Raw genomic sequence first — 14,867 nt, forward strand, 5'->3', positions numbered from 1 at the left:
CTCTCTCTCTCTCTCTGTTGTTCTCAATCTCATTCGCTCCCTGCAGGACATTTGCACTGTAATCAGAGACTTTGCTGTCCTGCAGTATGGGGTACTGTCTCCACCTGGTATGTTGCATCCGGCAGTTCTGAGCCATTAAACACAGAGATGAGCATGTGAGCGGGGTTTCGAAGTATATCAGTGTGTGTGTGAGTGTGTTGAGGCTATGCTGAGTGTGTTTGTGCTTCATCGGGTCCAGAGGGGCTGAGCTCTGTCTCTCTGTGTGGGATTGAAGTCAGACGGGGTCTTACAGCAGGTCCTGCTAAAGTCTCCGGCATACGTCTGTTTCCTTACAGCTCTCATTTATCACACTCTAAACTCCATCACCTTCAACACCAATCAGACACACACACTGGTGCTTAAACTTTCCGGCTCTCAGAGCTTCAGCAGCTGTCTGCAGCGCAGATCTACATGCACGGTCACACAGGAAACAGAAGATAGTGTCACTCATTCTGCATGACGATGGGTTAACCCGTTCTCAAGCTCACCGGCCTCCTCTCATTCAGCCCGCCGGCAGTTCCTCACTCTAGCCGCCGCCGCCGCGTGTGACGATGTGTTTCGTTGTGAAAGCGAAACTACTTTGTTTGGCCTTCCAAAAGAGGACACGACTAGAAATCAGTGGTTAAGTTGTATTTACAACACTGTTCCAGAACACTTCAACCCAAATATTCAGATGTGTCCAGCGCATTTTATGGAGGACTGTTTCCTGATCCTGGTAGAGTAGACTACAATGCCGGCTGTTCTGAGTCACAGACTGTAAGAACGTTTTTTATATTTAAGGAATTTGCCACTGATGATTCAAACATGAGTTTTTTGGGCAGTGTAGAGTAGCACTTGTTTTTTGTCATTTCTCTGATCACAAATGCAGACATGGTTTTATGTTTACGCGGCAAGATGCAACGCAATGCATAAAAAGACATTATAAGTCATTATAATCCATAATTATGTCCCCACTGGATGCAACAAATGCCTTGTTTATAATGGGTTTTCATGTTTTTGTCTCGTCGCTTCGGGACACGGCATCACAGTATGGTAAGGGGCGTAACATTTCCGTCACATGCTTGAGGTATTCGGCCAATCACAATGCACTGGATAGCTGGCCAATCAGAGCACACCTCGCTTTTCAGACCGATGAGCTTTGTAAAAATCGACACGTTTCAGAAACTCGGGGCATAGAGGAGAAACAATAATGTACAGTATGTGGAAAATAATGTTTAAACCTTAAACTGCATAAACACATTTCATTACACCAAATACACAAAATAATGTTCTTTTTAGCAACGTCATATGACCCCTTTAAACAATCTAACAATCAAAAGTTTGGGGTCAGTAAAATTCTTTTTTTAAAGAAATTAATTATATTATTCCGCCAATCACAATGCACTGGATAGCTGGCCAATCAGAGCACACCTCGCTTTTCAGACCGATGAGCTTTGTAAAAATCGACACGTTTCAGAAACTCGGGGCATAGAGGAGAAACAATAATGTACAGTATGTGGAAAATAATGTTTAAACCTTAAACTGCATAAACACATTTCATTACACCAAATACACAAAATAATGTTCTTTTTAGCAGCATCATATGACCCCTTTAAACAATCTAACAATCAAAAGTTTGGGGTCAGTAAAATTCTTTTTTAAAAGAAATTAATTATATTATTCCACAAGGATGCATTAAAATTATCAAAAGTACACCGCAAAAAGTATCATGGTTTCCATAAAAAATGTTTTTGAGCAGCAAATCAGCATATTAAAATGATTTCTGAAGGATCATGTGAAACTGAAGACTGGAGTAATGACTGCTGAAAATTCAGCTTCGCCATCACAAGGATAATTTTTTTTTTTTAAATATATATTCGAACAGAAAACAGTTATTTTAAATCATAGTAATGTTTCACAATATTAAATGTTTTTACTGTATTTTTGAACAAATAAATGCAGCCTTGGTGCAGCATTCAACAATAAAAAACCTTATTGACCCCAAACATTTGAACAGTATTTCAGTAATTATTATTATTATTTAACTAGAGTTGAGTCTTTTGCACATGACACTATGGATTTATTAAAGTAAGGCAATAAATCAGTAGTAGTGCATGTATTTTACCAAGTTTAAAGAGTGTGATGAAAAAACAGACAAAAAATATCAGAAAATCTAAAACACTTCTGTTTCCAGATTGGTGTTGGTTGTCAAGGAGACCATTTCAGACTACTGAAGTTGAAATGCTGCATATCTTCAACAAGCTTTCAAGCTTTAGTGTAAAATCCAATCGTCTAGGAGGAAGCCTGCGTGTATGAGCCTGTTCTACATCATCTCATGAGACATCAGAGCGCTAAACTCCATCAGAGAAGTCGAACACTCAATTCCATACGTTTGAGGCAAGATGTTTGTGACATTAAACAAAGCATGGATCTTGTTATGCTGCTGTAATGTGCTTGTAGATGGGTGTAAGTGAGTCTTATACCATTGTGCCAATCGTTTCATGGCTTAAATCAATTATAGTGAATGCAGTGCAGCTCTGCACCCTGCTGGTACACAGATATACTGCAGGAGATGACTGAATCGCTTCAAAATCATTCCAGTCCAGCTCTATGAAGAAGTGTGTGCTTATTTACCTCCACATCCCAGTGAAGCTGTACACGATGCTGACACAGCGTGGTAACTTTGGCGGCTCCAGTCCATCCAGTCTGACAAGCAGAGACACCGCTCCAAACAAGACTAGATACTTTATGTAAAAAAACTGGACCAACGCAAGAGCCAAACCACCTGCAGGTGAAAAAGAGAGAGTGGTCAGATGACCAAGTGTTTGATCTCACATAGACATTTGCCCTTTAAACATCTGAAATGACAGAGCTGTTTGGCCACATCAGGTGCCACAGTTTTGGCCATGCAGTGTATGTGAAGCTCATTTCGTCCCTTCATCCCATTCTGGCTGAGAAGAACCACAGATTTGATGATTTATATCAGATTTCAGTTTTATTCCGAACGGTTTCATAATTTAGTTCGATCATTCTCATCCTCTCTAGTCATCTCTCCCTCTTCGCTTCTCTCTTTCTGTGTCAGTGAAAACTGAGAACAGCATCTGTCTTTCCCATATCCCACTGGTACAGAGCTAAAAGCCTGTAAAAAAAAATAGGACAGAATTTCTGCAAGCCCTTTCTGTACAAAACAGGTACAAAGTGGCGATAATGACTTGATGTTCTTGCTGTATAGACCCTCTCTACACCGCTCTCTCTTGCAGAGTCTGTGTTTTTGAATCAAAGGCAGCACAAATCAGCAGCTTCTACAAATCAATAGACAGTAAGTGTGGAAGTTAAGATGCTGCACACGGCTGAAACTGTGAGAGTGTGTGGGTTTTCGTTGTGAACATCTGTGCAAGATAATTGTAGCGTCTGGAACACTCCAACACACAATATATAAGTTATACCATGACAGACTGTATCCATTCTGAAAGACATCATTTGGATAAAAACTGTTTTCCCTCAGGTTTTAGATCTGCTGAATATGCTCCATAAATCCATAAATGTCATTCCTTATGTCTCTTTCTTTAGTGCTAAACTTTAACCCTTTCCTATACCAACTGTATGTGTGTGTGTGTGTATGTGTCTGTTAGACCAGCTTAATGTGTTTATGTAGTATGTTAGACTAGTTTAAGTGTTTGTGTAGTTAATAAAACCTTACTTGTATCACACTTGACGTGTTCATTGTTTACTCATAACCGGAGTCAATAATCATGCAGATTTACGTTACAAACTTATAGAATTGTACAGTAAGAAAGTTATTTCCTTTAACCAGGAAATTAACGTTCTTAGAGTTGACAAGACGGTTGACCCTGAGTGGTCAGCTAAATATCTACAGTGGATCTAAAATATGAATAGTTAATTATAACTAGTTATGGTTAATTATTCATATTTCCCATGAGCTGATTCGCTACATAATAATGTAATAAACACGTTAGCACCCAAAATAACACCAGTTATACCATGACAGACTGTATCCATTCTGAAAGACATCATTTGGATAAAAACTACTCACTGAGTACAAATATTCATACTTCCCTGCTTCACAGCATGCAAACAGCAGTATGTCAAAAAAGTAAGATGTTGAAAAACTCATGATACAGCAGATCTCATATCATGTACTACATGAAATTCTGGACACTTATCCTATAAGACTGCGGGAGGGAAGGAGCCATTGGATTTGAAAAGGGTTGTTATTTTCGAGTGTAAGCACTACAAGTAGAAAGTTGTTACTAAGGGATACTCTACTGTTTAAACTTTTGAGGTCAGTAAGTTAAATTTTTTTTAAGAAATCAATATTTTAATTCTCCAAAGATAAAAAAAAAAGATACTACAAAAAAAAAATATATTAATGTATGCATATATGTAAATAGTTCTATCGAGTCGATTAAATATATATATATATATATATATATATATATATATATATATATATAAACATAACACACATATTATTTAAACAAACTTTTATTTTGGATGTGATTAATCGATTTGACAGCACTAATTTTAAATAAACGCTGTTCTTTCTATTCATCAAAAAATCCTGAAAAAATGTATCAGTTTCCACAAAAATATTAAGCAGTACAACTTTTTCTACACTGATCTGATAATAATTATAATTTTTTCTCAAGCACTAAATAAGCATATTAGAATATTTTTTGAAGGAACATGTGACACTTCAGACTGTAGTAATGGCTGTTGAAAATTCAGCGTTGTCATCACAGAAATAAATTGCATTTTAAAATATATTAAAAAAGGAAACAGTTATTTTTAAGTTATAATAATACTTCACAATTGCAGTTTCTACTGTATTTTTCATCAAATAAATACAACCTAAGAGACTTCTTTCAAAACATCACAAAAAAATCTTACCAACCCCAAGCTTTTGAACATATGTGACCCTGGACCACAAAACCAGTCATAAGGGTCAATTTTTTAAAATTGAGATTTATATATCATCTGAAAGCTGAATAAATAAGCTTTACATTGATGTTGGTTTGTTATGATAGGACAATAATTGGCCGAGATACAACTATTTGAAAATCTGGAATCTGAGGGTGCAAAAAAATCAAAATATTGAGAAAATCGCCTTTAATCTTGTCCTTAGCAATGCATATTGCCAATCAAAAATTAAGTTCTGATATATTTACAGTAGGAAATTTACAAAATATCTCCATGGAACATGATCTTAACTTAATATCCTAATGATTTTTGGCATAAAAGAAAAATCGATAATTTTGACCCATACAATGTTTTTTTGGCTATTGCTACAAATATACCCCAGCGACTTAAGACTGCTTTTGTGGACCAAGGGTCACATATCGTATTTATTTAGCACATCATACGTAAAAAGACTTCAAATGAACAATGCCAACATGGCAGATGTAGTATGTCTGGAAATGCACACTTGCATCCCTAAAGTCTGTTATGACATTCTTCATCAAATTCAATATATACTATGAAAGTCCATGAATTCATATGCAGTCACAAACTTACCCAGCGCCCAGGGCGGCAGCATCTCCAGGTAGGTTTCGTTGCTCTGGATGGCGTGCATGTACATGAAGTGGATCATGAATTCGGCTAAACACCACCAGACACACACACGCAGTATTCCACTCAACACATACACCACAGAGACTTTACACACCGGCCTCTCTATCTGCAGAGACAGAGAAAGACATTCACAGTACATCTGGATAAAGCCAGACCCTACAGCCTTTTATGAATCTCATTTTCATCTACCCGTTCACTGAAGTCTCTGTAGGTCACAATGGGTCCATTGTAAAACAGGGGGTGATAGAAACAGTAGGCAGTGAGCTTGTAGAACTGAAAAATCAGAGTCTTCAGTCTTTTTTCCTCTAGATGGGTGCAGTGGTTTGGTCCTCCGGCCTGCAGGGGGTGCCAGCACAGCTCCAGACTAAAGCTAATGCAGCGCAAGCTACAAACGGCTGTACTAAAGAGCAAGAGGTAGTACTGGTCTTCAGAAGTGTACCAACCACGCTAGAGACAAATAAAAACAGAGGGAAAAAACAATTAAATTAACAACCTAATCAGGAACCACACATCAGTGGCCCTGAAATAAAAGTATAATTAGTAAATTGGTGCTATTGGGTGTACATGCCTCTGTGGTAGCAGCAGGAAGACCTTGTTTTGTTGTTCTTTTTTATTTAATAATTATTAATATTTTATTATTAATCTTTTTATCAATCTTTATCAATCTTATCAGAACTGGTGAAGCAGGACACCAATCTACAAAATTCATAGAAAAAGAAAATCACAGGCAGAAAGGACAACTGTGCAGCCTGATGACAAAAACGGAAGAAAGAGTGGCCTGATGTATTCAGATGCCGTTCCCTCAATAACTACCTGCCAAAACCCCCAAATAAAAATTTATTTACTATATTCAGGATTAAAACTTATTTTATGGGCTCTGTATGTTTCAAAACAGTCATTATTTTTCCAATTTTGGTGGGAAATGCCATCAGTGAGACAGCAAGGACACACTTCACCTGTAAAACTGCTGCATGGATTTTTTTACACTCTATTATAGGCATACTCTTCAAGCTTGTTAGAAATTATAAAACGATGCACATATTCTTCAAAATGAAGCCTAGTTGGGCTCATTTAAGATATTTATAAATACTGTAATAGTACATAAACAATACTAAAATATCACTTGAATCAACTTATAAAGATTTGAAAAAGATTTGACTCAAAAGAACAATTCATTCAAGTCAGGTATTGCTGATTCCCTCATTAATGTGGAGTATGATGAACGAGTCATACGGCAGTTTTATGATTCTTTTACAGTGGTTTTGCATACTTTATAAAGCTTAAAAGATCCAGCTTGGGACCGGTTAAAACTTAGTTTGATATATTGTATACAATACAATGTCACTCTGAGATTTTAAGTGTAACTTAAGCATCCAAACGTGTCTAATTAGTCACCTTTGTATTTCATAAAGAGGGCAATAACATCTCCATAATATTAGACCGACTAATGTTTACAAAGCTACTGTGTAAGGAATGAACAACCGCTGTAAACCACAGCTTTCCAGAATACTCCACCTCAGACCAGCATCCACTGATCCTCTGTGGCGAAACTAAACTAATATGATCTACTGGGCATGCTCAGAAGATGACAGCTGGCATCTAGCCAGGAGACACAGCAGTAGCCACTTTCAAAAACTCATTATCGCCACTCAAAAATAAAGCTATAACCAGCTCTAAATTACACTAAATGACAGGGCAGCGTTCTGAAATTAGTCGCTGGCTGATGCTGCTTTTTCTTTGTATGTCATTATGGCGATCTCTGTGGTGGCTACATGGGTATTGCTGTCTTCCTGATGGTTTTTCACAGCTCATAAGTAACTGAGGTAAACAGAGATGTACTGAAAAAAGAGATCATTAAAAAGCGAATAAAGATCACAATAGATTAAATTACAGTTGTTTGTTCCTCAGATGGGTATGTTAATGACTGCTTCTGAGTAATAAATAATAATTAAATGAAGGTTTAATTAAGAGGGGAAGCTTTGGGCCCGTGTCATAATTAATCAAGGAGAAACTCCAGGCAAAGAGGGAACTCATTTGTCACTCAGATCGATATTCCCTCCGTCTCTTTCCTCCTCTCCATCGGCACGAGCTTGTTGATCTCGTTGCTTTCCCCTTCAGTCAGATATCTAATGACAGCTGTCAATCTATCATTCACTGTGTCAAGTGACTAAGCAGATAAACAAACAAACAAAAAACAAGACCTTCTGGGAGCCAGCTGGCTCTTTTTGTTGTGCTGTTATAACATCTATTGTGTGAGGAAAAAGGAAATACACAAGCACTGTTGTGCATGCAAATGTTTGACTTTGAATGTTTGCTTGGGAGACTGTTTGAGAGTGTACGCCACTGTGTTTGTGTGAAGAGAATGGTGACATTTAATGCAGGCTTGTTTCAGTCTCATCTCCATTCTCTCTGCGGAGCTCTGCAGATGTGCTCCGAGAGCCCTGGAGACAGCACAGACTCCTGATCCTGATCCTGAACCGGACAAATCCCTCACACCTCACCCCATCAATACAGATAGCTTGAAAGAGATACAGGTAGTTCGACCAAATACAATAATTATGTAATCATTTACTTATTGATATAAAGGTCCAAAACTGTATGACTTACTTTTTTGTGGAACACAAAAAGAGAAATTTTGAAGACCGTGTTGGTCACTCTTTTACATGCAGTTACAACAAATGGGAACTTAAGTTTTAAATGTTCAATAAAGGGCACAAAAGCAACATAAAACTGCAGCATGTGATTCATGTTCTATATTTCAAGTCGTCTGAAGCCATACAACAGATTTGTGTGAGAAATAGACCAAAACTGAAGTCATTTACTAATAATCTTAAACTCCATGGAGATTTTAACTTAAGTGAGTTGAATGATTCAGTTCGATTTGTGCATGAAGCATTTAGAATGTTTTTTCCAACCAAAAATCAACCTGTTTTGTAATTATTAACTAAAAACGGAAAACTACTAAAAATTGTTTTTAGTATTTTAGTAACAACAAAATTGCTAAAACTTAAAACTAGCGCTGAGTGTGGCGCACAAACACTACTGAATAGAACCTGAAATTAAGCAACTGACTGAAAAGTTTTGATTTAAAAGAAAAATTTGTTAAAATCAGGCATTGCTATTTCCCCCATGAATATTGAGTATGGCACACAAGTCATTTATTATGACTTTTATGTGGTTTTGCATCCTTTTTTGAAGCTTGAAAGATCTAGCCATTGTTCTTGATAGTTTCATGGAAAAAAAGCAACCAGCACATCATTAAAATTCCTCCTTTTGTGTTCCAAGAAAGAGAGAAAAAAAGCCATAACGACTTGGAACTACACGAAAGTGAGTAAATGAGGACAGTCTTTAATTTTTGGGTCAACAAACCCTTTAAATTGGACACTTTTTAGCAGCTTTAGAGGAGGAGAAAATTTGGTGCCTCACATACATGGTTTACAGCACACACCTGTAAATCCTGGAGGGCAGTGACATTGAGTGTGGAGAGCAGCAAGAGGGAGCAAAACCATGAGAGGCTGGGGCTACGTAGCTGAGCAACCACCAATGAGATGCTCAGATGCAGCATCAAGACAGTCACACCCCGCACTCCAAGAAGCCAACCAGCTGAGAGGAAGCCATACACCGTTATGACTGCCAGTCGGAACTGTAACACAAATGCACAAGAAAAAATGATGAAACATGCAAACATTAGATGAGTTCATTTGTTCTGAATTAAATTTACCCGAGGCAAAAAATTATCTGCCAATCTGGACAGCACAGCGTGGCCAATCAAAGACCACAAAAGAGATTGCCACGCCCACTCATTCCAAAAACTCCACTCGAAATCTGTAGGGTCCTAAAACAGACAGACATAAAACACATGTATACAAATGCATATACACATAAAGTGTGTCTGTTTTGCATGTCTGTATAAAAGGAACTTGATGATTGAGTGGGAAACAGGAAATTGGGCTTGGTGGGGTGCATCAGCCAAATGTGTCACCCTGATTAAAGTCACTAATATAATTACCATGTGTTCTCTCACCTTCTTGAATCCCCATATAAGGTATCCTTTCTCCAGCTGCACCTCTCTGTCCAGGCTGACCTCATGCTCTGTCAATCACACACAGGAAACACATTTCTCACATACTATTCAGGAGGTATACAAAGTCCACACACAGGACTATTTTGGCTAACTAGATTCAGAATTGTGTTTGTATTTATTCAACATCCACTTCATTCTCCACTCTTAAAATATGGATTCTACAGGATGTGAAAGTTTCAAAGCACAGCTTCTTATAAAGAGATAGTTCACCCAAAAAGTAATGTTTTGTCATTCCAAACTTGTATTGTTTTCAAGGGAAAGTTTAGCAGAACATCCAAGTTGTTACTACAATAAAAGTGACCTCTTAAAGTCAGAGTGAATACAGCTCTACCATTCTGCTAAACCTCTCCTTGGTTTCCCCACAGAAGAAATTAAGTCATACAGGTTTGAAAGAACATTTTTATTTTTAGGTGAACCATCCCTTCAAATCCTCTTCGAGGCACGTGTTGCAAAACGGATGAAAAAAAATTCTAAAAAATTGGATCTTGTAGTTGGAAGTTTTAGATGAAGGATAAGATCTCTTGCATATTCTCTGCACACATGCATTAACTCTCTTCTTTCTCCCCTGCAATGCAGTGTCAGTTTGGTATTGTTTTCTCCACCCCACCCCTCTCTCTCTCCATCCCGCTCTCCCTACATCTCTTTCTTCATCCAGTTTCTTAGGACAGACCTCTCATCACCTCGACAGACGGTTTTCCTGCAGGGTGCACTGGCAGGCATGGATCCATTCACACTATCATAAACACGCACAATTTTTCTGGAGATGAAAGTGTACATGGAAATAGAAGTAAGACCACAGTGCCATCTGTTGGTTGCACTGTCAGGGGACACATAGATTGCAAAAAGTCTTCTCATGGGCATGTTTGCTATGATATAGATCTTAAAGGGGTCATATGATGCAATTTCAATTTTTCCTTTCTCTTTGGAGTGTTACAAGCTCTTGGTGCATAAAGAAGATCTGTAAACTTGCAAAGACTAAAGTCTCAAATCCAAAGAGATATTCTTTATAAAAGTTAAGAGTCAACCACGCCTACCTAAAACGGCTCGTTCTAACACGCCCCCACATGTCTACGTCACGACGTGGGAAGATTTGCATAACGCCACCCAAATGTTCATGCAAAAAAAGAAGGTGTAACTTTAATTCTTGCTGTTTCCGCCGCTGCCATATTGTGGAGTCGCTGTGTGTTTCGTTGTGAAAGTGAAACTACTTTGTTTGGCCTTCCAAAAGAGGACACAACTAAGAAATCAGTGGTTAAGTTGTATTTACAACACTGTTCCAGAACAGTTCAACCCAAATATCAGATTTGTGCTGCGCATTTTATGGAGGAATTCTATTTACGCTTCTATAAAGTTGGGCAGTTCCAACTTTGCAAGGACAGTCTGGCGCTTCTGACTCACAGCCTGTAAGAACGTTTTTTATATTTAAATAATTTGCCACTGATGATTCAAACGCGAGTTTTGAGCAGTGTAGAGTAGGCTTGTTTGTTGTTTCTCCGATCACAAATGCAGACATGGTTTTATGTTTACGCAGCGCGATACGCAACGCAACGTGTAAAAAGACAGTATAAGTCATTATAATCCGTAATTATGTCCCCACTGGATGCAACAAATGCCTCGTTTGTAATGGGTTTTATTGGTTTTGTGTCATCACGCCGGCTAGGACACGGCATCACAGTATGGTAAGGGGCGTAACATTTCCGTCACACGCTTGAGGCATTCGGCCAATCACAACGCACTGGATAGCTGGCCAATCAGAGCACACCTTGCTTTTCAGACCGATGAGCTTTGTAAAAATCGACGCGTTTCAGAAAGGCGGGGCATAGAGGAGCAACAACAATGTACATTATATGGAAAATAATGTGTTTTTTTAACCTTAAACTGCATAAACACATTTCATTACACCAAAAACACAAAATAATGTTCTTTTTAGTAGCATCATATGACCCGTTTAAGTGACACTGACCTGGAGTCATATTTTGTATATTGATTCACTTCAAAGGCAATGTGATTAGTGGTGTTTAAAGTGTCTTCAAATGTTGGACCTAGCCAAGCTATAAGACACAAAATGCAATATTTAAGATAAAAATAAACCTTGTAGAACCTGTGAATAATGTTTAAGAACACTGACTGACTGATTTTCTTAAATGTATTATTCACAAACATATAAAGTTAATGTTTTGCTTAAAATCTTAAGTATTCAGTTCAACTTTATTCAAAATGATTTCTCTGAGGCAATGTAACAAAGTCAGCTAGATGGTGTTCTTTAAAAATGCCGTTTGTCTGATAGCTAAAATATTTAGGTTTAAATGTATCAGCAATTTCACCCATGTTATTATTTATGCACTGTTTTCTCTGTGCATGAAGAGACGCCCTATTTTGAAGCTTTATTTTTGCACTTTTTTGACTGACATGTTTTGTTGAAAGAGATAAAATGGGTGCTGTGTGGTGTCTTTTGCTGACCTGAGATCCCATCGTCCCTCAAAATGACAGCACACCCTTTTCAGAACCCTTAGAGTCAGCAGTTAACACGACAGGAACAAGCATTTCTCCCCCCACACACACACCACAGCAGCCCTTTTCAAACGGACACATTATAAAGTAAAACAAAAAAAAAAGCCGTAAAAATGCAGCAAAAATGATTTTATATTAATTTTGGATAATTTCATCTAAATAAATTATTCAACAGGTATATTCATTTAATAGCAATCCATATGTTTTGTTTATGTCTAGCTGACAAATTTGTGGGGTGGTAGTTGTCTAATGCTTATGCAATATGGATCTTGTTCTGTTGCAATTTTGTTTGGCTTTTTCTTTTAATTATACATTAGGTCTGGGATTTGAATCTATTTTCCTTTGATAATTAAATATTGTGCCACTGAACCATTGCTGAGATCTAAGATTCCTGAGATCCTTTTTTTTGGTAAACTGGAGAATTGCATTTTGTTCTGGGCAGACGACAGCTCACCTTTAGAAAACCTGCGCAACTGGTAGAAAGAATAGAGATGGGAGGAGAAGGAGAGAAACCAGTATGCCGTCATCTCCCATCGAGGTAGAGATACCAGCTCCCATTGCAGAGTCATGAAAGCTGAACCTGCAGGTTAAGAAGATACACACTAATTGGTTAGTCTTCAAACCTGCAATGGGTCAGTTGTCACTACATTTGGAGCGTTCCTGTTCTGCACATAACTTGATTTCCAAAATTAAGCAGCATAAGTAAAGAAACTGGTCTAAAGGTAAGCTTAAACTGTATTTCAGAGGATATTACCAAAGCTGTTTCATAGATAACAATCATGCATATTCAAACTTACAGATTATTAACATTTCAAAGATATGTCATTCTCTGTAATACGAATAAAACACAATAAATACGTTTTATAAATTACTTTATCACCATTTCACAACGCATTCTACAAAATACTTGATTACGTATACATATATATGTATGTATCAAGGAGATTGTGGTCTGTTTTCATGGCAATCAATTTCAATAGTTCAATCGGGATGTGAAGTGCAAGATTTTTTTTATTTGCTCAAACAGTCATTCACATCTTTAAACATATGAAATTATTATTTTTTTTACACAAGCTTCCTCATTGCATTATCATATTGCAACAATTCCCGCACTATAATATTTGCATATTTGTTTCAGTTACTCACATAAACCAACAGAAAAACTCTCGTGCCAGCCAAACACTGCCGCGAAGCTCCGCCCTATGCTTCCGAGAGTTGCCACACCTCTACAACCTGATTGGCTAACCCGACCACTACGTCCTATCACAGTATTTTAACCCCATGAGTGCCTTAGTTACTTTTGGCAGGCATTTTGCGGCAAATTACGGTAAAGTGTAGCTTTATAATTGATCACAAATACCTTAACTTCTCGTTACGCTGGAAGGCCGTTGTTTTGGCTTTAATGAACAATGCCTCAGTACAATGCAGTGTATAACTAGTTCAGAAAAGGTTATCTTAGGTTAGGAACAAATGTAAACAAAACACCCACAGTATGATAATTATTTACCGATGAAAAGGGGAAACCAATAAATAACACACCTTTAAATACACATCATCGTTTTCTCTCAGTACTCTGCCACAGGGCAGCACATTCTGCTGAGAGGCCCAAAAGAACAGAGACTTCCTGAAGGTGTGTGTAGGGAACTAAAGTCTATGCCTATGGTGCAATGCAGCTTATCCCCCCCCCCCACACACACAGAGAGAGAGACAGAGAGGGCAGCACATTAGACCAGTGTTTCCCAACCTTTTTTTAGTCGCGGCACCCTTTGGAAATTTTTAAAAACTTGTGGCACCCTACAAAATTAACTTTGTCACAATATTTGAATTTCTAACTTCGACATGATCCTTTGAAAAGTATAGATATTCGGTACAACAGGGAAGAACTGCAGAATATAATGTCATACAGATATTTTTAATATTATAAAAAAATTGTCCATCAATGGTGGCAATCAGTAGGCTAATTTATAATGAAAATACCTATTTATATGACAGATTTTAATGTAGGCTTTTATACATATGTAAACATTATTTAATTACCGTTATAACTAGCTATCTCTCACATTTTTGCTCACTCAGTGTTTTTTTTAATTTTACAGTGGGGTAATTTTGGTGCAGTTGCACGAGATAGCTTGATTTCAAACTTTGAATTGAATAAAAAATGACAAGTAAGCAGTCAGTAATAAAATAAGAACAAATAAAGAAATTAATAATGATAGCACAAATAAAAAATAAGACAGGCCTTCGAATTAAATAAATTGCTTTTTAGTTTTTCAGGTAGGTCTAACAGTAGGGTTAAGATATTTAACTTTTTTTTTTTTAATCCAAATAATGTTTAGTCCTAGAAAGCTATTATTATCAGAACAAGCTAGCATAACATAGCGGTTAGCAGATCCATGAATGAGAGGGCAGCGTTACCAGAGTTGCCCGTTTACCACACCATGTTACAACACAGTAGGGCTATTGCAGACAGAAACAATACTGTATTACATAGATGTTTCCTGGGACTTTGCTGTTCCGATTCACATGAACGGTATAGGAGCGGAGCGCACACGCATAGAGCGGATAATACGCAGAGCATCACATCAACTGAAAGTGAATCCTGAGCGGTGAACTAATGTTCGGCAGCCGAAATTTCGGTGCATCTCTAATTATTGGCGACATC

General features: G+C 37.6%; 1 protein-coding gene across 1 annotated transcript in view; it reads right to left on the minus strand.

The window, feature by feature from the left end:
- Positions 1-13,421, minus strand: part of LOC107590924 (protein-cysteine N-palmitoyltransferase HHAT-like) — a 19,948-nt gene extending 6,527 nt beyond the window's left edge. Inside the window, exons 1-8 of the mRNA XM_016279888.1 lie at positions 13,352-13,421; positions 12,660-12,785; positions 9,635-9,702; positions 9,332-9,445; positions 9,059-9,253; positions 5,800-6,057; positions 5,554-5,716; positions 2,653-2,803 (exon numbers count right to left, since the gene is read on the minus strand). Coding sequence (XP_016135374.1) covers positions 2,653-2,803; positions 5,554-5,716; positions 5,800-6,057; positions 9,059-9,253; positions 9,332-9,445; positions 9,635-9,702; positions 12,660-12,774 — 1,064 coding nt within the window. The 5' untranslated portion in view covers positions 12,775-12,785; positions 13,352-13,421. The remainder of the gene's footprint in view (positions 1-2,652; positions 2,804-5,553; positions 5,717-5,799; positions 6,058-9,058; positions 9,254-9,331; positions 9,446-9,634; positions 9,703-12,659; positions 12,786-13,351) is intronic.
- Between the last annotated feature and the right edge of the window lie 1,446 nt (positions 13,422-14,867).

The sequence above is a fragment of the Sinocyclocheilus grahami genome, unplaced genomic scaffold, assembly GCF_001515645.1.
Source record: "Sinocyclocheilus grahami isolate Dianchi unplaced genomic scaffold, SAMN03320097.WGS_v1.1 scaffold134.1, whole genome shotgun sequence".
Classification (NCBI taxonomy): Eukaryota; Metazoa; Chordata; class Actinopteri; order Cypriniformes; family Cyprinidae; genus Sinocyclocheilus; species Sinocyclocheilus grahami.